The sequence below is a fragment of the Nuphar pumila genome, chromosome 12 (genome assembly GCF_984573655.1).
Source record: "Nuphar pumila chromosome 12, dmNupPumi1.hap1.1, whole genome shotgun sequence".
Taxonomy (NCBI): domain Eukaryota; kingdom Viridiplantae; phylum Streptophyta; class Magnoliopsida; order Nymphaeales; family Nymphaeaceae; genus Nuphar; species Nuphar pumila.
In genome coordinates, this window is record NC_143260.1 from 18,426,866 (window position 1) to 18,451,685 (window position 24,820).

Here is a 24,820-nt window from a genome sequence, read left to right on the forward strand (position 1 = left end):
GATGTTTCATGTTTATGCTGAATGCAAGCATGTTGATAATTTATGCATAATGATATATGAGACTGCGTGCTAGCATGAGTTTTGAGCATAATAAATAGGCCATATAATGTGCATTGACATATATGTATTATTTTATGTAATTCATGGTTCACGCTATGATGGGTCATATGTATCATGTAGTGTAGTATGTGACATGTGATGTGTTGTAAGTCATGTAAGGCATGCATTCACTAGGCTCATTGGTGAGCTAGGTTCAGTTGAACCAGGGGTGTTAGGGAGCACCACATTAAATATATGATTGACATACTTATACATACTTAAGCCTTATAGAGGCACTGTTGGATCAAGAGTACCTATATGGGGTATGATCATGAGCTCAGTCTTGAATGGCTACAAATGATCTGTGTTGTGTTGTTTTCCTCGAGGAGGACTAAGCTAAGAGAGCCTTAGTGCTAAGGGCACTTAAACAACCTTAATAAGGAATACCTAGTAGCCTATTCAGACCATGACTACCTTGGAGAGGGTGGTCAGTACATACGACCGAAAAAATTGTCATTAATATTTTTGGAGAGCAAAGGTGTCTACATGGGTTCCCCATCCTCGAACGTAAAGGACTCGGGCTACGAAAAAGGCCTAGGTAGATAGTCCATCGCTTTGCAGGGTAGGAATTGAGATTTTACACAGTTCACCGTAGGTTCTCATAGTCACGGGCTGCCCCAGTGAAAGTTCACACACTCTTCAAATTTTTGGGATAATTAAAATATATGAAATAATAGACCCCAAAATGATTGTTGAGTGAAAGTTAAGTACCAGGAGTGTCCCCTCTAGGACAAAAAGAGAAACAATATAACAATGCATTAAAATGTTCACAAGTATATCAGACATTTATGCATTACATGCATATTTTTATGATTACATGCATAGGTGTTGAATATTGGCATACTTGGTTCTATATTTGCCTATGATATGGATTTCTAATAGGTGTGGTTGCAAGTGCTCTTACTGGTGGGTAAGATTTGTTAATTATGAATGCCTGTATGCGTATTTCTTATTTTAAAATCTTGATCTCTATTGTAAATGTTTGTATACCATAAAATTATGTTATAAAGGTTTTGGATTATGGAAAGATGTATGAGATATGTTATATTCTTTATATGCCTATGTTGTGTGATGTTTCCTACTGAGGGCCTTACTTTTACTGTTTTTAGGTAGCGAGTAAGCTCGCTGGTGATGGCGGGAGGCTTAGACTAGAGTGGTGCCAAGAGAGACATTTCTTTTAGGCTTTTGGGAGGATTTGATTTATTTTCATTAGTCATTATTTGAATATTTAATTGAACTTGTAAACTCTGATTAAGTGAGACTAGTGCTTTGAGTTATTTTAATTCAATTAGTAATTTTAGTTAATTCTACTCTTATATGTATGAGTTGGGTGGGAATTGTAACCCGCCCAAGGTTTGAATCATGTTTAAAAGAGTTTTCGCTGTATTTCTCAAAAATCGTGTAAAGGAGATTTGAAAAAAAAATCCTAAATTTTCGGTTTTAAAAGTTGGGGCTTTATATCAAATATGGCTGCATCGAAATGAGGTAGTCTTCAAAGGAGCTGTCTCAAATTTGCAAAGAATATACAGCAAAATACGAACTGAACTTCGAAAAACTATAAATCTGAAAACAGGGGAACACAGCAGCACTCTTTAAGCCGCTGGGCTAAGGTCGTGGTGGGAAGGAAACTGCTGCTGCAATAGGAAGACACTGTCCTGTTCTGTAAACAGGGGTTTTCAAATTGATTATCTACAGAAATGCTGATTTGTTGTTCAAGTCGGTTTAGGTTTTATGTAAGCACTGGTGGTCAGCCTGCTGTGCCTGGGGTCTGCAAAGTAACGGGGATTGTATTGTAATAACCAAACTATGTACACAATTACTAAATGAATACAGATTGCCTTTCTTCCAAAAAGAAAAGTATTTGTTTTGATATCTATCACACATTATCCTGAAATGGCATAAGTAAATAGTGTACTTTGAATAATAAGGATGTGATGTCTCGAAGCCCCCGTGATGAATACTTTGATACCATGAGGATTATATATACTTTATTAGTTCATCCACCAATGTGACGAAACACTGCAAAAGAGCAGCAACTACAATCAATCAGGAATTCATGACCTTGAGGTCCTAGCATCCAAACATGGTGGTTAGTCTTGGCATCAGTCTTTTTTCAGAATATATCGTAAGTGAATAATACAATACAGTAGGTTGTTTCACAGTTCATCCATGATCATTAGTCAAAGTAGACACTGCATGAAATACAATTAACGATGATACAACTTGTTCCAATAGATTAAGTCTTAATATAACAAAAGGTTCTTACTGTGAATCACAAACTGGTGCATCATCACAACCTGGATTTCACTTTTTCCAGATGAATTAATGCTTCAATTGATAGTGTGATAGGATCTTGCATAGGACGGAAGATCGATGACGCATTATTTCAAACTGAGAAAACAAAATCTTTGCTCCATTCTTCATTGAAAGACATGGGAGCAGAAGCCAAGGTCCCTTGGTTAAGATGTTGCAAGAGATAATCCTACCATCAAGATCAACCTTAAATCCCTAAATCCATTATGGTATGAAGAATCAATTGCTGACACCACTCTTATTCTCACTCTGCAGGTCAATCAACACAAGAACTCCCATATGAAGTTCCTATCAAAACCTGTAGATCCTGGCAGTTTTCTTCTTCAAATCGATCCCCTTAGTTGATGATATACCAGAAAAAGGTAAGGTAGAATGAGTCAGTGTGGAGCTAATCTTATCCACCTTTTGACCAGGTTTAAGTATATGTTTAGCCCCTGCACTCAGCTTGGTAGGTCCTGGCCTTGTTATGAAACTTGCTTTCGAACAGTTCATACTACCACACATACCAGCACTAACTGCTCCATCTGTGAAAATACTCAGTGTAGCAGCAGAAGCATCATAATGGAGGTATTCCTGTTGCAATTTCTTTTTTGCAATTCCCGTCTGTGATGTGAATGTTTCTTTGCTCCTGCAACTTCTAGATTCAGCAGCATTCACATTTGTATTCCCAGTCACAGTGACTTTCTTTTTGAGTTTCTTAGGTTGGGAAGTGAAGTTACTTCCAGGAATGAAGGATACATGCCCGGACTTTATCTTTCTGCTAATGCTACTGGTGGCGCTGCCACTGCCATTAAATGCAGAAACAGATTCTGAACCTGGGTATCCTTCTAGGATTTGGGATTTGCCTAGAGGGATGAGGGTAGATGAATGTTGTAGGAAGGAATGAGATGAAATGTGCTCATGCGAGGGAGATGGAGCTATTAGTGCATGATATAGTGCGGATGATGAGGACTCAGGTCTGGCTTTATGTACTGATAGAAACGAGGGTGCAAGATGTGGTTGGGAAGGTGAGGGACTGGATCTCGAAAGACTGCAAAGGTGGTGTCTGCAAGTAGGAGCAGGGTAAGTTTGAGGAAGAGATGGCATCTTGGTGTCTTTGATTGTTGCATTTAAGAGCCATGGTGGGATGCATGGAGTAGCAGGTTGGGCCCAGGAGAATTGGATAGATCCTTCACAATCAGGATTTGGTAAAGGAAAATGAAATGCAGAAGCTGTTCTACATTCTACATGGTCAGTATGATTGATAGCTTGAGTAGGACCAGTAAACAGCAGTGATCTTGGATAGCCGACATTGGAAGGATCCTTCCCAGTCACATGCAGGATTTGCACAGGGCGGTTTAATGCTGCTTGGGAAACCATAGTATGGCTGACATTATGATATTTGGTTCCAATTCTACCCATGATGGGAGGAAGGGTGTCTTCGCAAAGCAACTGTGGGTTATGATTAAATGACAACGGAGCAAAATTTGGCTCTGGCACTGGATGAATAATCCGTTCAGTTTGCAAAGATTGATTTCCCATCAAATTGTCTGAAACAGTAAAAGAATGATTATGCTCAGCTATCATTGCCTTATCAGTCCATGTTATGGGATCTTTTGACACTTGGTTCTGTTCACTGCTTCTACCAACAGTGACATTTTTCCCCATCAAACGCACCGTTGGAAGAGAAGTGGACTGAAACATGCAACTAAAGCTCCCAGAATCATGAGTTTTCTCCTTTCCTTTATGATCATGAGGTTGGTCAAGTTTTGAAGATCCTAGACAAAATAAGTTTGTTGATTCTGCAATATCTGCTTCTCTTCGTCCCAAATCTTTCAGCTCTAGTGAACCAGATCTTGATCGCGGAGCTACATTCACTAAATCATTCACTGTATAATGCATCTTTGAGAACAAATTCAGATCATGTGTTGAATGAGCCACTGATCGACGAGTCACCTCTTGCATGCTTGAACTACCACCAGCATCTATAGGCTCCACAAAGTTACATAGTGGGAATGTCTTGGTTGGTCCACTAACCACTGCTTGTTTTCTGAAGATTTGATCATGCATGCGAGTAAGCCCACCTTGAGAATTGAGTGGTAAACCAATGAATTTATCATTGACAAACGTTTCTCCTCCGAATAAATTGGCAGTGTCAGACATCGGCTCTAAGGAGATTGTTGACATCCAAGAATCCCTACCTGCTGGAATCAATTGATTTAACAACAAACATGATGAATGTCCCCTAGTGGTTGGATCTTTTGGAGGAAGATCACCTGCAGATTGGTAGTGAACAAAGCAACTTGCAGAACCTGGCATGCTTTGTTGGATAATATGGGGCTTCACAACTGTCGGTTCCATGTTAATTCTCTCGGATGAACTTGCCAGGCACGAGGTCATGTTTTTGCTAAAACATGGAATAGAAACTGATACATCAGATTTCGCAATGTTGTCAAGTGTTTGCAACCTTTTGTAGACATTTGACACCCATGGAATGCTATCCTCAGCTTGAGTTCCAACATCTTGATTAGTTCTGGCTATTGAAAGACATTCTTGCTGCTTGTGAATGGCAGGATGTGTAATATATTGTGATGCAACTGTGCAGGAGCTATCAGAGGCCTGATTCAAGTCAACACAAAGTCCAGATGATTTTCTGGCATCAGCAGGGCTCCTAGAATGAGAGCTAGCATCAGAATCCAGTGCAACTCCGTGATGAAATTCTTTAACTTGATTACTGTCATTGGGGCATCTACTTCCATCACCTTCAATCACGCTGGCACTAGCTTTCCCAGAACCACAAACAGTGTCCTTATCCTTGATAAGAAGCAAATCTTCAGAAAGACCATCAGTTTCAGTAGTAAGATGAGAAAGCTCGTGAAGTGATGATGCAGCCGTGAGTTCCGAGAATTCATTCTGAGGGCTTTTTGTATGCAATGAATCCATAGAAGTACTACACATGTTTTTCTGGCCAAGTATGTCATCCTTGCCTGAGAACCTTACATGCCTGACAGACTGTTGAAACTGAGAAGTACTACACATAGCAAGGTTGTGATCCTTTTTATGGGTTGTTGTAGAAGCTTTCTGAATCGGAGAAGCCCCAGTTTGCATCTTTAAAATGCTGTGAAATTGAAATATAGATGCATTGTCTTTCTCATATGTCATGGCCCTCTTGAATGACTGCTTTGGTTTCCATCTATCTTTCTCCGGTATCTTTCTAGTATTGAGCGAGATTTTTTTCTCAATAGTAGTGGGAACCTCTGTCATTTTGCCCTTCTTACCATTTGATGCATCTTTACTAAGTCCAGATGAATGAGTAGGCAAAGGTTTCGTAAATGCTTGAGATTTTCCCTGAAAATGGAACAACGTTAGTCCATTTTACTATAAAAAGTAGGCCTTTGATCCCCAAAGCACATATGTATTAAATATTAACACAGTGAGATGATAGAACAAAAGATGCAGATTGCAGAGGCTGTTATGCCTGGAAATCAGTTGCTCTTAGCAGATGAACTGGGTGACATTAGACCCCAGCACAGACCAAAACATGTCAAAATTGCTTCATTTAAGAGATTCAATCTGTATTAAGAAAGTCATGTTTGACTTAGATAAGGAAAGGGAACATATGCTACCAAAATCATCATTTCACATTCACAGTTTCAAGGCCAAGAACATTTCAGGAAGTTACTATATAGAAAATCAGCAGTAACAATTCATTTCTGAAAGTCAAAATACAGTCTTTAAGCCAACCAGAAATAGGAATAATAATTGAAATGGTGCATGAGTTCCATTGAAATACAAATTTCTAAGGTACCAATATAAATTTCAAAGTGAATACTAATAAACTGGCATCACCGGGGCCAAGAAATGTAGCTCCAACTAATTGCTAAAACCTTTCATGTCTGTAGACGTTTCAAATTCTACCATGATACTTTGGCCTCCAAACTGTATGACAAACCAAAAAGTAACCAGTTCATAATTTTCTTCATGATACTTTTCCAAATTAGGAATCAAATTAGAGAAAATGTAATGACAACAGAGAGAGAGAGAGAGTTGGATGTAACACACTCACAAATAGACATACCTGTGCACCTCATTCTAGAAAACTTTGTGTTACCAGCCAGATCCATGCTTTATTTAATCTCAACCATGTCATAGGAACTACCTTATTCTTTGAAATTTTATAACTCAGAGACCATTTCATGTATATTTCCTTTTTCTTCTTTGAATAATGCATTTTCACAGCCAGTTGATGCAAGGAGCAGATATATAAATAGAATGAGATCTTGTGCTGCTTGCATATTTATACAAGGAGCATCTGAAGCTTCAGAAGTTTTGAATGAGCTTGTGCATTTTGGAGATCAAAATTTGGATGGTATAAAATCACGAACAATAAAAAGTATGCCTAACTTCTCTGCACGTTTGGCAATATTTCTAAAGTCATGTCCTTAATATGGAGCAAGGAACGTGTTTCAACAACTAGTACCACCAAATGGTATACGCTTTTATGTTCAGCATTAGACTGCTGTTGAAAGCTTCAGTCTATACTTGATACTATCTGCTACTGTACTTGTGCTGCTGTCTTCCACCACTTTTGAGAACTTGGCCACGCTTTTGAGAGTGCTTTCTTTCAAATTACCCAATTGGAGTTCTGTGAAATAGAGACCGATTTGTAGTGGTTATCTTGATGGTGATCTTGTCCTTTCCATGATTAAAAAAGAATATACAACATGGATGGAATTTATGTTGGAATTGTCTCAAAATTATGCATTTACCGATCCTATATTCTTGATCACGTTTGACTTGTCTTTGACCAAGCCACCTAGCTAGGCTAAGCTTATGGTCATACTTAATTTGGCTTTGACTTTCTAAATTAGTTGTTAGAGGTATTGGTTAGTGACCGTTAAGACTCTTAAATGGGTTAGCCGTTATCAGCCCGTTGCACACTTGATTGCTTTGACTGTTATCTGACAGTTAAGCACTAGCCTTTGGAATATGACCGTTATACATTTATTCAAGATCATTGGACATTTATCCATGACTATTGGACATTTATTCACCTAAGCTTATATATACTGGAATCTTTTGTGAGATTAGTATCCTTTCATTCTCTTGTGTTTCACTCCCACTTTTCCTATCTAAAGCTACTTAAAGGTGATTGTGTCATGGTAGGCGGACTCCATTGTGAAAGTTGGGATCATTTTTAATGCGAGAAGGTGTGGCTTGGTTGTATCCTCGAAGTAAAGTTACAGCCAACCCTATTGCACCAAGGAATCGATTCAAGAGGGGCAATTGTTTCTTTAAAGATAAAACTCATTTGCATGCTTCCAAGCAATTTCTCTATTAAATTGAAAATATGTTTTAGCTATTTTTCAAACAATTTTAAAGCAAAATATTTGATCCTCTCTCTCTCTTAAACTCTGATACAATCGTTAAAAAACATCGGCTCACTAGTCCTTCATTGAGGTTCTTCCAAAAAAAAATGAATATCCATGTCGGATCAGGGCCAATGAACAATGGCGTGGGTATGCTTCCGTCTACCAAGCAGGAGGCAGTAGTGTCGTGTCCGGTGCGGGACATGTCTGCGAAGTCTATGCTCAGGTGCCATATCACCCGACATCTGGTTCAGGTGGGTGTCTCCGATATCTTCTCCATCCCTGACAACTTCAACTTCAACTTCACCCTCCTCGTCAAGCTCATAATTAACCTCATCGACTGCTTCCACCCGAGGAACCTACAAGGCATCCTCTTCCACGCCGCCCTCCATGCGCACTTCCTCCGACATTGCACCAACATCTGGTTGTGCGCCAAGATGCTCGATTGGAAGACCCTGTGCCTCAGCGATGCTGTAAAATCCGTAAATTTATAAGGGTTTAAAAAAAAAAAAGGATTTGGATCCGAGTGGGATGTCGACAATCCCCTCCCCCTGTTGGCCTATTTAAAGCCCCCATAGGGGGGTCTCTTTTTAAAAGGGAACCCCGACTCCCTCCCCATCTCTCTCTCTCCCTCGTCGGAGCCCTCGACCTCGAATCCGTCTCTCTCTCTCTCCCCTTTGTGTATCCCCCCCCCCCCCCAATCTCACTGGAGCTCACCTTCTCTTGCTGGTAAGTTCTCTCTCTCTCTCAATCTATCTGTTCTCTCTTTCTTTCTCCTCCCTGCTGGTGCACTTGTTCTCTCTCTCTCTCTCTCTTGTTGGTATGTTCACGAGGTGCCACCATCGTAAACTCTTCCTAGTGGGTGCGCATAGCACCGCCACGGTGACTGTCAGCCACCAACCATCATCTTCTTCTATTTTACTGGGTGCTCACTAGCACCACCATGACCTGCGACCCTGCCGCCCTCTGATTTTCTGGTAGGCACTCGAAGGTAACCTTCTCTCTCCGATTTTAGCAGGACGGAGGCACCCATCGGTGCCCCCTTCCCTTCCATTTTGGCCGAAGGCAGGCTCCACCTGCGCCTGCCCTCCTGTGGTGGCCAGAGTAGCCACCTCCGCCTGACCCTAGGCTGGCCGCGACGGCCAATGCCTCTAGCAGTGACTTAGCCGTCAACCTCCCCCTTTCCCCTGCTTTGTTAAAAGGGCTGCGGCGACCACTACCACCGGCAGTGGCCTGGCCGCCAACCTCCCCCTTTCCTTTGCTCTGTCAGTAGGGTCGTGGCAGCCACTGTCTCCGACAGTGGCTTGGTCGTCGTCCCTCTCACCTTGTTTTTTCTTCCCCCCTGTTAGAGAACCGGTCCTATCTCGGGCCGGGTCGGGTGCGGCTCGGCATGGCCGTCGAGCCCTCACCCCCACCCCCCCACCCCCCCTCTTACTTGAACCCAAGCAGCAGCTACTGCTGCTGCTACCTCAAGTCGAGCCAAACCAAGCTGAGCTCGGCTAAAACCGAGCTCAACCTGATTCGGTCCAGCTCCCCCGAGCCGGATCGGGTGCACCGAGTTTGACTTGGTTCCACCAAGTCAGCTCAGTCGGGTCCAGTCCCACTCCTTCAGTTCTCTTTGGCTCAACCTGGCTAGCTGCTGAGATCGGCTTGGTCCAGTCAGTTCGAACTGGGTTAAGTTCGACCATTGCGACACAACCATCATCATTTTCGTCAAAATCTAAGAACTTAACATAGTACAATAAAAACCATTTGCAGCATACCACATTGGCACAATGAATGAGACTCCATATTTTTGGCACGATTACCATGGCACGAACAATATTATATAACCTACACTTGGAATCGCCAGAGACCTAGATCATCTCTGAGGTAGGGAAAAGTTGCATACGAGAACAATGCTAGAATACTTCTAACTTATATGTATTATATATATATATGCTTTTAACTCAAGCACGTAGTTTTGCGTATTCTTGTCCATTTTAAATTATGTCACGCTGTAATGTGCACAAGCTCTAGTTTTATGTAATTTATTTAGTTCAATGTGTGGTTTTACACATCGGGCCTTGTTTTATGTCATTTACTTTGATGCTGCGCTGTAACGTGCACAAGCTCCTGCTTTACGCAATTTACTTAGCCTGATGTATGGTTTCGTACACCAGGCCTTGCTTACGCAATTTATTTAGCTCGATGTGTGGTTTCACATATCGAGTCCTGCTTTATGCCATTTACCTTGTCGTCGCGATGTAATGTGCACAGACTTATGCTTTAATATATATTTATTCTATATACATATGTAATTTTATAAAGTACACAGTTTTTGCATACTCCTGTCTGCTTTAAATTACGCTAGTATGTATTTAATGATGTAGATTTGTGCATACTCGCCGAAACTCGATTTTTGATAGATTTCACATGCGAGATTTTGAGCTCGCATTCTCCGATGTCTCGAAAAGCAAAACAAGTGTTTTATGTTTGCATATTTACAACTGAGTTTTCTCTTCAAACCAACATAACAAAAAGGCCTCGACTATGTAGCCTTTCTTGGTACGTACGTCAGGTCTTTTTCTGTATCCAGAATGACTCGGATATTTCTTAGCCTAAGGCATGTGATATTGAAATTTCCAAATGTTGTGTCTAGATTTCTTTCTGAGAAACCAATATATTTCTCATCATAGTGGTACTATCAGACATGTATGACATTTTAGTACGATGATGATTGGACTGGAGGTTTATGGTAACCTCATAGTGCGACAATGCACTATAATTAAAAAAAAAATCACATAAATGAAGATATTCGCCTTCAGAGGCAAGATGCTCGATTTGGTTTAAAAGACCAGAGCATATTGAATGAGTTGTCAGATAAAATAAGACCTGACGTACCCATTTATTTTTTGGTTCTTTCAAGGGAGAGGATAGGATGGTACAAAAACTCTGATGGACAATTTGTTAACAACTATGCTCCTCGAGTAGCAATGACTTAGTATACCTGGTTTTCGAAGTTAGGGGACTGGGCTACCAAATATTATCCTAGGTGGTAAATCCCAATGACTTCTGCAGAAGTTTGGATACATCCCTAGTAACAAGTGGCCTCTAGAGAATTCTCCCTTTGTCATTAGGTCGTCTCCTTAGAAGTGAACTCAATTAGTTATCTGTGGTATTAAAATACATGAAATAATAAACCTCCAGATTGTCTCAATTGTTTCTACGTTTTATCTTGTGCATACCCGCAGGTGAGTAATTATCAAAACAAGATTACCATACTCATTTTTACTTATTCTGAAACTGCACGTTGTGAAATAACACATGTTAGTCTTGTTCTGACATTTGATATCTATGCACCTACTAAGCTTTCATAAGTCTGACTCATTTTATAGGATATAGATGATGATTAGGTTGATGCGGCAGGCAATGATGCGATGACATGATGATATCAAGAACCCACTCTCTCTCTATTGTTTTGCTCCTGAGCACGTTTTATAATTTTATATAAGGGTTGCTTTTGTAATACCTCATTTTGTGTAAACTTTAATTATTAAAAACCTTGTTTTGAATCTATGTGGTTTCAATGATTATATGAAGATACAAATTCATTGTGTAAAGAAAAGTTTGCTGTAATGCACCCAAAGTCTATTGACTTGTTATTTCAAACATTTTTTTTCGCCGAACTACCATTTTAAACTCTTAAAAAGGATTGATTGCAAAGCTTTAAAATTTTTCCTAAAAAGTTTATAACTTCAGGATTTTGGGGCATTACAGATTCTAACCTCTATAATGCCGACCTCGTCTGCAACCTTAACAACCTATGCAACCTGAAACTCTACTGAGGGCGGCTCCAGGTCCCCGGGCTTATGCAGGACTACATTGACGAGGTATCGATGCAGCTCCGCATGGTCTACGACTTTGACAACTCCGTGAACGATCTCCCGATCGAGGAGCGCCTCGCCTTCCTCCACGAGGCACCATGCCTTTGGTCAGACGACACACCTCAGCAGCAGCACCTCACTCGGCAGCTTCCACGTCTGTGTTATGAAGACACTCATCGAGGATCGACTCCTCCTGAGGATCATCGTCAGATCGAGCATCGAGTCAATCATCTGCGTAATCATCGGTACCCAAACTTGGTCGGACAGGATTTATGGCATTCCCTGCAATTCTTTGATCAACTATGTGGGGTCTTTGCTGTGGTGTTAAGGATAATGACACAGAAGGCCATCCATGAGACCCAACAATTGCAGAAGATGCTCTGACACCTAATGAGCAACCTCACCTTCCATGAGGTGTACGATATGATCGACCAGATCCTCGACATTACCGTCTACTCGTCGATGTGTCACAAGCCGCCCTAGTGCCTCAATTACTTGATCTGTCCCAATGTAGTGAACTGGAGAGTCATGACCGCATCCTGCTCATTCTCAGGGATCTTTGACCTCCGAGGCAAGTTTATGAGTTTTGTAGTAATGGGTTAGATCATGAGAATCAAATTTGATTTCGATTTTGGAATCTTAAGGACTGATTATGAAACCAGTTTTGACTCAAACTTATGATTTTATTTGGAACAAGAAAGGATCCAAATTGAAACTCCATCATGGAATGGTATATTCATTGAGATATCCTATCCCAAGAGATGATAGATTTTTGTGATGAGTTTAGCTATTTTGCCATATTATGTTATAGTTTGAATGGCCTGCCAAATAATGACTTTATAAGTCTTATGATATTTAATCATAAGAGCCAAATTAAGAGGATTTATTCAAATTGAATGCATATTTTGTTTATTGTTATGTTTAATGCACGTTAATGATTGAGAGAACATGCTTCCTGTGAGTTATTGATTTTAGGAATTAAAAATTAAAATTTTGAATTAAGGGTTTCTGAGTAATGTGATTGCAAATTTTTATGTGATATATGATAAACTAGAGTGTCTTGACATGACATGTATTATAACTATATGATCATAATTAAATTTCATATGGTAGTTTTTTGAAGAAAATTTAACCATTCAATTTGTTTAGTGATGACTATGCATTGGCATATAAAATTTTATAACATACCTATTGGGTACTTGGTGTGCGATAATTTGCCATACAGATGAAGGTATGTCACTCAAACCTAGAATGTAAAATATTAAAAAATAAAAAAATAATAAAAAACCCTTTTGATTATGGATGACTACTTAAAATGAGTGCATCTTGATACTTGTCTGATCATATATCTCATATGTAGTCTACTAAAGTAAATTAAAATTGTTCTGAAAACTCTATGATATTTAGTGTTTGAATAATATATCATTATCTTCCAAGGATAAAGAAGTAAACTTAGATTTTACTCCATAATAGGATTTTTCAATTCATATGAAGGAGAACCTTTTGTTATTAAGCGGATTGTTATATCTTCAAAGTCAATGATATAGTGGGGGTATATGTATAATGTTTTCATGATCAGAAAATAGTGGGGGTAATTTTTATTGCGCATTTGTTGTGAAAAAAAAAATGGATATATATGATTTTCTTATGAGGTTTGTACCAGTATTTAAATTATTGGTAAATTTTTTCTCATGGTTTATGTAATAAAATTAATAAAATTGTGAATAACCTTACACATTTGTGTTATCTTGGTTATCAAATTCATATTAAGTAGCCATTTATTGGACTGTAACATTTTTTAGTAGGAAGTATGATACATGTTCATATATTTGCATTTGTGATATGTAGTAAGGTATATAACATCACGTAATACTCATACTTTCTTTATTTAACTATATGGCTAGTAAGATCCACTTAGATCGTAGTTGGAATCTAAATTTCTTGTGTGTATGGATCTGAGTTATATTGACTCCAACTTCATATATTTATGTTTTTTTTTAAATTACACCTGGCATGAGCTTTTAATGAATGTATTTGCTTATGTTTTTGTGTAGGCGGGTTTGGCATAATATTGAGAGATTGGAGTTGGATTAAAATTCAAATCTACATCGAACTTCATATAATTTTCATTAATTCTTTAGAACTCATAAGGATGTTTTTGTGCTTCATGAGAATGGGTTGAGAATGACATACTTGGAGATCTTACTTGATGTACTTGCGAGAATTTTTCACGATATAAGTAAATCCAATTTAAATCTTACAAGCACGTGGGGCCAAATGACATGATGAGTATGAATACCCAAGGCTAAAAACTATCTACAACCTTGATGAAAATGTTTATGAAAGAATCACGTGTACGTATATCCAAAATAAGAACTTGTTTCAAGTCTTGATGAAAAGTAGAATTGGGAGAAACCACAATATTTAATAGTGATGCAAATTGATATAATATCCTATCAAGCAAGAATATAGTTATTGATAGATATCAAATATCTCAAAAATTTAAGAAAATGATATCAATATGGTCATTTAGAATATGTGCCCCTTATAAATGTATATTGATACAACAGAAGGGGAAATATCTAGACAATTTTTTGTATAATGATGAAAAATACTTGAGTACATTTTTTGAAAATTTGAGCAATTAAATTCTTTGCTTGCTAATGGCACTCTTATTTAAAGTTTAATAATCTCGATTTTTGGCATTAATTGTTTAAATTTATCTGAAAGTAATAGGCATTTTTCTAAATTTGGGTTTGGGATCCGCATTTTTGGATCTAGGATCCGTAAAGGATCCATGTGTAAATATACGTAAGATAACCCATATATTAATATGTCTATAAAAAAAAAGGAAAATATAATAATAATTATATATATATAAAATATATATAGGGGTAGCTAACGAAGGGATCCACAATTAAATCCACATGGATCCAACTTGCGGGTCCATACCCACACCACATTGGGTGTCGCGGATCCAGAATGCGTCTGGATCCCGGGTCTCAGACTCGGACTTGGACTCGGACCTGGGGTCGTGCCCCGTGTAAAGAGGTAAGTGAAAAAAAATGATAAATCGTGTGTTAGGGTTCATTTTGAACCCTAACACGTTGAGAGAAGGATGGGGGATGGGGGATGCGTAACCGCCGGGGTGAGGGTAACGGCCTCCTCCCTTTCCAGGAGGCCACTCTCCTACAAATGGGGTCCCGAACCCCTCTTCCTCCCACTGTACCTCTCTCTTCCCTCTACTTCTCATCTCTCTCCCGTTCTCTCCTACCCTCTATCTCTCTTCTCCCCCCTGATTTCTCGCGCAGCGGCAGGACCACCGGCGCCAACGACCTCCCCAACCACGTCAGCCACCTCCTCCTCGCCGGAACAGGTAGGATCTCTGAAAATTTTCTTCCAGGTACTACATGGGGTCGAGTATGGGTTGCGGATTGTTGGAAACCCTAAAAAAAAAAAGAGAATGAAAAGGGGGACGGGGGGGGAGGTTCGAGTTTTACTATGGAGTGAGAGTGATCGAAAACCCCAAATCACCGATTTGGGGGTTCCGACTGTTAAAGGCACATGTAGGTCTGATTCATGTTTGAGGGTCGGAAACCCCAAATCACCGATTTGGGGGTTTCGACTGTCAAAGGTATAATGGGACCTTGGGTTTCAGTTTTTGCAGGGGGGGGGGGGGTAACCCTTCGGTCTCTGCAAACTGAGTCGAACTTGGCTGCTATGAAACCTGACCGGAGGAGGGTATGTCACTGTTACCCTGTGTATTTACCCAAACCTCATTCTGAGTTGGGATCAGATCTAGGTTCCATTGGTTTTAACCCTGTATGTTTCGTTAGTAGGATGATTTTTTTTGTTATCCATGATATTAAGTGATGGATGATACATGCATATTCATTCCAATACAACCTAATCCAGTCCATGTACTGAAATTAGTTTTTGAACCCTATACGATAGGTATAACAATTAACCGATCACTTATTCAGAGTATTTCTATTTGGGAATATATGTTAAACCCTCTTAACGAGTCATGACTCGTGTAACTCGTTGATTAAGCTACAACACACAGTCTGTGTCTCTGCCTCATACAGTGTTGTGAAGATCAGTAGCATATACTGCTATTGTTGTCATGCTTTGGCCTTTATGGTTGCACGTAGTTCAGTCTTGAGTATGTTTACCCACCCACACGTGTTCTTTTTAATTATTCTATATTTCCTATACTTGCTTGCTGAACATGTGAAAACTTATTTCATGCACATGCTGGGTTCGAAATTAGCAGGCTCTAGTTAGACTGTAATGTTCTTTTTTTGTAATATTGCACCATCTGTTTGTGTGCATAGGAAAAATGCTCAATCATGTAACTAGAACCTGCATATGCATATGATACTGAAATAGAACCAAGAATGGATTGAATGAACTATAAATAGTGTCGTGAGGGAAATTTCCAGAATCTGAGATGTATAAAATCTGATCAATGTTAATATGTTTGGTTTTGTGTTGTTCCCTGCGAAATGAGTTTTAAAGAGATGTCATTAAAACATGTGGCATGCCTTCATGCAAGTGTAAATTCAATAGTTAACTTGTGAGTTTTGTTTTAAGTGTACGACATAGAAATCAGATTTTTTGCTACATATGGTCAAAGAGATCGTGAACTTTATGTTAAGTTCATGTCAAAAAAAAAGTAAAAAAATAAAAAATTGGGTCATAGGTTTAATAACGGAAACTATAATTCTGTAAGGAGACCCTTGATGCAAAAAGGTTGCTCCCACATAATCAAATTTCAAAGGAAGGCCTGTATGTGTGATATTCATATATAGTGAGGTCCAAGATGGAACAGACATAACTATATGCTTGATGAAATAAAATTCAGAATAAAGCTTAATCTTAAATGTTGTGTGCCTGACTGGTTTAAAGGTACCGGAGCACTCCGAGTGGGATCATGCAATCACTATAATATGAAAAAAAATTGGGATGTATATACCTTGGTAAAATGACTAAGGTTGGGGACCTACTACTATGGTAGTAGGAGGTAGTTGGGGAAATGCCCCTGTACTTCGAGAAAGTAATAATAATAATAAAAAAAAAATCAACCACTTAGCGTTTGGGCTTACCTTGGAGAGGGTAGGTGGTACAAAACTTCGGGGACATGTGTTTAACTGTTTCGAGCTAAAGTGACTCGTTGGTCCCTAGTCCTCGGAGTTGGGGGGGACCCAGACTACCAATATATCTTAGGTGGTAGCTCTTTGTTCTTCTGCAGAAGTTAGGGATGCATCCTGTTTTGGTTTTGACCTTTAGAAGGTTCTCTCGGTCACTGACCGCTCCTTTACGATTTACAGTTTCGGTTAGAACATTTGGATTAATAAAACATCCATGAATAATAAACCTCCGAATGTTCTCTTCCGTTACGGGTGATTCGGCCCGCGTGTACCCGCGAGATAATTAAAGATAAACATTTGAATTAGATCAATCTTAGGTATCACATCTGAGTAGGTAGTGATGGATTTACAATTTTATACATATACAGTTACTTGTGACATGTGAATATTTAATTTCAGCATGCAATGAAATTTGTGTCTATGTGATATTTAAATTTTACTAATGATGTTACTTGCTAGTTAGCTTCTGATAAATTATTGACTGTCGTAGCATAGAGTTTTATTGATTCTTATATATACTGAAAATCACACACGACACCCACATCACATACTTAAACATGATATACCTGCAAGAAAAATTACAGTAATTCCTACTTAGACAGTTGTAGTCTAATTCTTATAAATTTATCAATTTTCAGGTGAAGAATAGAGTTTATGAGCGATTGCGGAATGAGGCTTGGATCGAGATTTTGGATTTATTGTTTTCGGGATATTTTGGTTTCATTTTTAATTATTAGAATATGTCATTAAACTCTGATGTTATTATTTATTTGATAATGAAATGAAATAAATGATTTGACTTGCTCTCCACTGTAATGTTCTGAAATGCTTAACCTCATAGTATTTGTTGTTTTCGCTGTATAAAAAAAAATCCTCAAAATTTGGGTTAAAATTTTTGGGCGTTACAGATATGGTATCAGAGCCTGAGAACAATAAATCAAAGATCACAATCGTGCCACACCCTGCAAGGACTATGTGAGTATAATTCTTTCTTAATCATGATAATTGCATTGTTATCCTATATAAGTGTAGTTATGTATAATGATAATGGTAGGCATATTAAGATACTTAATATGTTTGTAATAATGTATGTCGTCAAAATCTGTATTAGATGTATCGTCGATCCCAAGATAGTTCGAGCACAGCCAATAAATGGCAGGAGCAGAGGGGTTTCGTAATGGAAACTCTCGGTAATCTGGCTTAGACAATGGATACCCAAATGTGCAGCCAGATGGAGCTAGCCGCGGCCATAAGTGGAAGTCATAATACCGGCGCAATCACCTATGAGAAATTCTTGAAGTTGAATGCATCAACTTTTTCAGGAAAGGCTGACCTGGAGTTAGCCGAGAGCTGGATCGCGGAGACGGAGCGAACTTTTCGGGTTCTACCTATTCCCGATGATAAGCAAACAGACTTCGGTACCTACTGCTTGACGGAAGATGCACAGAAGTGGTGGGACACAACCCGAACCATCTACTTTGCCAGGATGGATCCTATTCCATGGAAAGTTTTTAAGGAGGCGTTTTTAGAGACATACTTTCCCCAGCATGCTCGTGATCAGAAGCAACAAGAGTTCCTGGAGCTTACTCAAGGGAATATGAATCTGGTAGAATACACTACCAAATTTCGAACCTTGGAGCGTTATTGCCCGAATTTATTCGCGAATGATAAAGTCAGGGCAACCAAGTATGTCCGTGGACTCAAGGACGGATTACGACCCCAAGTGATGATTAATCTGTCGTCCACCCTCGCACAAGCCATTGAAGTGGCTACTATGCTGAACGAAGAGTGGGAGCAATCAAGGAAGAGTCATAATGATACACCGTGGAAGCGGGGAGCCAGTCCACAGCAGCACCAGGGTGGCAAGAAGCACCAGGCACCTCACAAGAAGCGGAGGTATAATGGTGGTGCTCGTCCTCTGCAGAATCAGGGACCAAATCGGGTTTGCCCAAAGTGCAATCGGTTCCATAACGGGCAACCTTGCCCCAGGGACACTGGTGCATGTCTCTATTGTGGCAAGATGGGTCATTATGCTCGTCAGTGCCATAAGAAGATGGCGAACATGCAGAGGAGGAATGTCGGAAGACATCAGCAACAACAACCACCTCAGACACAGCAGACACCCCAGCAAAACGCCCAGAAGAGGGTGCCAGGACGCGTATATGCTACCACTGCAGAAGAACTGGAAAAGGGAAATCTAGTACAAGGTACAATACTTGTTAATGGCCATGCTGCACTTGTTCTTTTTTATTGTGGTGCTACACATTCGGCTATATCCATAGAATTTTCTTAACTTTTAGGAGCACATACTGAATCCCTGAAACATGTATTAGATGTGTACAATCCTATAGAATATAATTCAATATGTGTAAACTACATCCCTGATGTAACAATTGTGTTTGAGGGGCAGAACTTACCTGCTGACCTAATCTTGCTCGATATCACTGAATATGATGTCATATTGGGGATGGATTGGTTATATGAACATTATGCCAATATTCTCTATCGCCAAGGGAAAATGGTCTTGTCCCGACCAGGATTACCAAAGGTTGAGTTTAGGCTCTCCAGACCTACGGTAAAGGCTCAAATTATATCGGTACTAAAGGTTCAAAAGTATATGCGACAAGGGTGCTGAGCATTCCTAGTGAATGTATTTTCCTGCGAGCCGAAGGTCACACCATTAGAAGAACTTGAAGTGGTTCGTGAATTCCCGAAAGTGTTTCCGGATGAGTTGCTCGGACTACCTCCACAGTGAGGTGAATTTTCATATTGAGTTAGTGCCTGGGACGACATCGATCTCGAAAGTTCCCTATCGTATGGCCCCAGTAGAGTTGGAAGAACTGAAGAGACAACTCCAAGAATTGATGGAGCAAGGTTTCATTAGACCTAGTGTGTCACCATGAGGAGCACCAATTCTTTTCGTGAAGAAAGATGGGTCTATGAGGCTGTGCATAGACTATCGGATGCTGAATCAGGCGACCGTAAAAAATAAATATCCTTTACCTCGCATTGAGGACTTGTTCAATCAGTTGCAAAAGGCTAAGGTATTCTCAAAGATCGACCTCAGATTTGGATATCACTAACTTCGGATCATGGACGATGATATCCCAAAGACAACCTTCAAAACAAGGTACGGTCACTATGAGTTTGTGGTTATGCCATTCGGATTGACAAATGCTCCCACCGCATTCATGGATTTGATGAATCGGGTATTTAGAGCGTACTTGGATACTTTCGTGATCGTCTTTATCGATGATATACTTATATACTCTAAAAGCATAGAGCAACATTGAGACCATTTGAGGATTGTATTGGAGACTCTCAAAGAACACCAGTTGTTCGCAAAATTCTCCAAGTGTAAATTTTGGCTCGAGAAGGTTATGTTCTTAGGCCATGTCATATCGCAAGACGGAGTATCGGTGGACTCGACTATGGTTGAAGCTGTATTAAAATTGGGGTCAATCGAAGAATATCGGTGATATCAGGAGTTTTCTCGGGTTAGCAGGCTATTATAGAAGATTCATTCAGACTTTTTACGAATTGCCATGCCCATGACCAAGCTCCTGAGGAAAGGAATTAAGTTCGAATGGACGGATAAGTGCGAAGAGAGTTTTCAAATCTTAAAGAAGAAGCTTACCACTGCCCCAGTATTGGCCTTACCATCAGGTCATGATGGTTTTGTGGTATATTCAGACACATCAGGTACAGGATTGGGATGTGTCTTAATGCAGAATGGCAAGGTGATAGCGTATGCCTCTCGCCAACTAAAGATTCATGAGCGAAACTATCCAACTCATGATCTCGAATTGGCAGCCGTAGTGTTCGCTTTGAAGATATGGCGACATTACCAGTATGGGGAACAATTCGAGGTGTTTACTGATTATAAAAGTCTCAAGTACCTGTTATCTCAGAAGGAGTTGAATATGTGACAACGACGATGGTTGGAGTTTATAAAGGATTACGACTTTACCATTTCCTACTATCCAAGAAAGGAAAATGTCGTAAGTCGCAAATCTGGCAGCACATTGTCTAGTCTAGTGACAAAAGGATGGAATTTGATGGAAGAATTCATTAACTGAAAGCCGTTCGCAGATGACAAAGGAAATATCAGGCTATTCAATTTATCAGCACATCCTGAGATCCTTACAAAGATTATAGAAGGTCAGAAGGAGGATCTCCAGTATGAGAAGTTCAAGTCTCTAGCTCAGCAAGAAAACTCGTTTTTCTCACTCAAGGAAGATGGTAGTATCTGGAAGCAAAAACGACTTTGGGTCCCTAGTGACCCCAAGTTGAAAGAAGAATTATTGGGATAAGCACATAAGTCTAAGTACACCATACACTCGGGAAGTACAAAAATGTTTAAAGATTTACAACGAGAGTATTGGTGGAATGGAATGAAGCGTGAGGTCGCAAGTTATATCTCGAAGTGTTTGACTTGTCAGCAAGTCAAGATTGAACATCAGAAGCCTGGTGAAATGATGCAGCAAATGGAGATTCCACAATGAAAATGGGAAGAAATCACCATAAACTTCATGGTGGGTTTGCCCAGAACACGGAAACAACATGACGCTATATAGGTAATAGTGGACCGACTGACCAAATCTGCTCACTTCCTACCCATACGAATAAATCAATCCCTCGAGAGTCCTGCAGATTTATACATCAGAGAGATTGTTCGACTGCATGGAGTACCAGTCTCTATCATATCAGATCGAGACCCTCAGGTTACTTCTCGGTTTTGGGGCCAGTTGCAACAGGCCTTGGGTACAAAGCTGAAGTTGAGCACTGCTTTTCATCCCCATACCGACGAACAATCAGAGAAGACTATCCAGACACTTGAAGATATGCTGCAGGAATGTATGCTGGATTGGAAAGGTGAATGGGACAAGCATATGGTCTTAGCAGAGTATGCTTACAATAATAGTTACCATGCGAGCATCGGCATGGCTCATTTTGAAGCTTTGTACTGAAGACTTTGCAGATCACCTGTGTATTGGAACGAGGTTGGTGAACGCTCGATAGAATCACCAGTCGTGTTGCAGCATTATACCCAGCAGATTAAAATGATAAGGGATAGACTGCTATCAGCCCAGAGTCGGCAAAAGAGTTATGCGAATCAGAGACACAGAGAGCTTACTTTTGGTGTGGGGGATCGAGTTTTTGTGAAAATATCACCCACCAAAAGTGTATTTCGGTTTGGTAAAAAGGGAAAGTTAAGCCCCAGATATGTCGAACCTTTTGAGATTTTGGAACGGATTGGAGAAACGGCCTATCGTATAGCTCTACCTCCCCAGTATGCGCAGATTCATAATGTATTCCATGTATCCATGCTGAGGAAGTATCTTCAAGATCCATCACATGTCTTCGAGTATGAGGATGTGGATATACGAGAAGATCTAATAATGGAAGAAAAGTCAGTAGAAATATTAGAGTATGGTGAACGCGTCTTGAGATCAAAGACCATTCCTCTAGTCAAAGTGAGATGGCAGCACCGTGGCAATGATGAAAGCACGGGGGAACCTGAGGCTAATATGCGGGAGATGTACCCCAATCTTTTCGAGTAGGCACCTATAGGTAAATTTCGAGGACAAAATTCTTTTTAGGGGGAAATGATGTAATAACCTTGATTTTTGGCATTAATTGTTTAAATTTATCTGAAAATAATAGGCATTTTTCTAAATTTGGGCCTGGGATCCGCATTTTTGGATCCAGGATCCGTAAAGGATCCATGTGTAAATACACGTAAGATAACCCATATATTAATATATCTATAAAAAAAAAGAAAATATAATAATAATTACATATATATAAAATATATATAGGGGTAGCTAACGAAGGGATCCACATGGATCCAACTTGCGGGTCCATACCCACACCACATTGGGTGTCGTGGATCCAGACTGCGTCTGGATCTCGGGTCTCGGACTCGGACCCGGGGCCGTGCCCCGTGTAAAGAGGTAAGTGAAAAAAAAATGATAAATCGTGTGTTAGGGTTCATTTTGAACCCTAACACGTTAAGAGAAGGCTGAGGGATGCGTAGCCGCCGAGGTGAGAGTAATGGCCTCCTCCCTTTTTGGGAGGCCACCCTCCTACAAATGGGGTCTTGAACCCCTCTTCCTCCCACTGTACCTCTCTCTTCCCTCTGCTTCTCATCTCTCTCCCGTTCTCTCCTACCCTCTGTCTCTCATCTCCCCACTGATTTCTCACGCGGCGGCAGGACCACCGGCGCCGGCGACCTCCCCAACCACGTCAGCCACCTCCTCTTCGCCGAAACAGGTAGGATGTCTGAAAATTTTCATCTGGATACTATATGGGGTCGAGTATGGGTTGCGGATTGTTGGAAACCCTAAAAAAAAAAGAGAATGAATGAAAGGGGGGGGGAGGTTCAAGTTTTACTATGGAGTGAGAGTGGTTGGAAACCCCAAATCATCGATTTGGGGGTTCCGAATGTTAAAGGCACATGTAGGTTTGATTCCTGTTTGAGGGTCGGAAACCCCAAATAACCGATTTGGGGGTTTCGACTATCAAAGGTATAATGGGACCTTGGGTTTCGGTTTTTGCAGGGGGGTACCCTTCGATCTCTGCAAACCAAGTTGAACTTGGCTGCTATGAAACCAGACCAGAGGAGGGTATGTCATTATTACCCTGTTTATTTACCCAAACCTCATTCTGAGTTGGGATCGGATCTAGGTTCCATTGGTTTTAACCCTGTATATTTCGTTAGTAGGATGATTTTTTTTTGTTATCCATGATGTTAAGTGATGGATGATACGTGCATATTCATTCCAATACAACCTGATCCAGTCCATGTACTGAAATTAGTTTTTGAACCCTGTACGGTAGGTATAACAATTAACCGATCACTCATTCAGAGTATTTCTATTTGGGAATATACGTTAAACCCTCTTAACGAGTCATGACTCGTGTAACTCGTTGATTAAGCTGCAACACACAGTCTGTGTCTCTGCCTTATACACTGTTGTGAAGATCAGTAGCATATACTGCTACTGTTGTCATGCTTTGGCCTTTATGGTTGCACGTAGTTCAGTCTTGAGTATGTTTACCCACCCACACGTGTTCTTTTTAATTATTCTGTATTTTCTATACTTGCCTGCTGAACATGTGAAAACTTATTTCATGCACATGCTGGGTTCGAAATTAGCAGGCTCTAGTTAGACTGTAATGTTCTTTTTCTGTAATATTGCACCATCTGTTTGTGTGTATAGGAAAAATGCCCAATCATGTAACTAGAACCTGCATATGCATATGATACTGAAATAGAACCAAGAATGGATTGAATGAACTACAAATAGTGTCGTGAGGGAAATTTCCAGAATCTGAGATGTATAAAATCTGATCAATGTTAATATGTTTGGTTTTGTGTTGTTCCCTGCGAAATGAGTTTTAAAGAGATGTCATTAAAACATGTGGCATGCCTTCATGCAAGTGTAAATTCAATAGTTAACTTGTGAGTTCTGTTTTAAGTGTACGACATAGAAATCAGATTTTTTGCTGCATATGGTCAAAGATATCGTGAACTTTATGTTAAGTTCATGTAAAAAAAAAGTAAAAAAATAAAAAATTGGGTCATAGGTTTAATAACGGAAACTATAATTCTGTAAGAAGACCCTTGATGCAAAAAGGTTGCTCCCACATAATCAAATTTCAAAGCAAGGCCTGTATGTGTGATATTCATATATAGTGAGGTCCAAGATGGAACAAACATAACTATATGCTTGATGAAATAGAATTCAGAATAAAGCTTAATCTTAAATGTTGTGTGCATGACTGGTTAAAAATAATGGAGCACTCTGAGTGGGATCATGCAATCAATATAATATGAAAAAAAATGGGATGTATATACCTTGGTAAAATGACTATGGTTGGGGACCTACTACTATGGTAGTAGGAGGTAGTTGGGGAAATGCCTCTGTACTTCGAGAAAATAATAACAACAACAACAACTACGCCTTCATCCCAAAACAATTGGGGTCGGCGATATGAACCAACAAAGAAAATCATTATGGGTCTTCCACATGAA

At 39.8% G+C, this 24,820-nt stretch overlaps 1 protein-coding gene across 1 annotated transcript in view; it reads right to left on the reverse strand.

Moving 5' to 3' along the window:
- Positions 1-2,231: 2,231 nt before the first annotated feature.
- Positions 2,232-24,820, reverse strand: part of LOC149820186 (uncharacterized) — a 47,688-nt gene continuing 25,099 nt past the window's right edge. Inside the window, exon 3 of the mRNA XM_089982717.1 lies at positions 2,232-5,739. Within this exon, the coding sequence (XP_089838843.1) occupies positions 2,704-5,739 (3,036 nt within the window). The 3' untranslated portion in view covers positions 2,232-2,703. The remainder of the gene's footprint in view (positions 5,740-24,820) is intronic.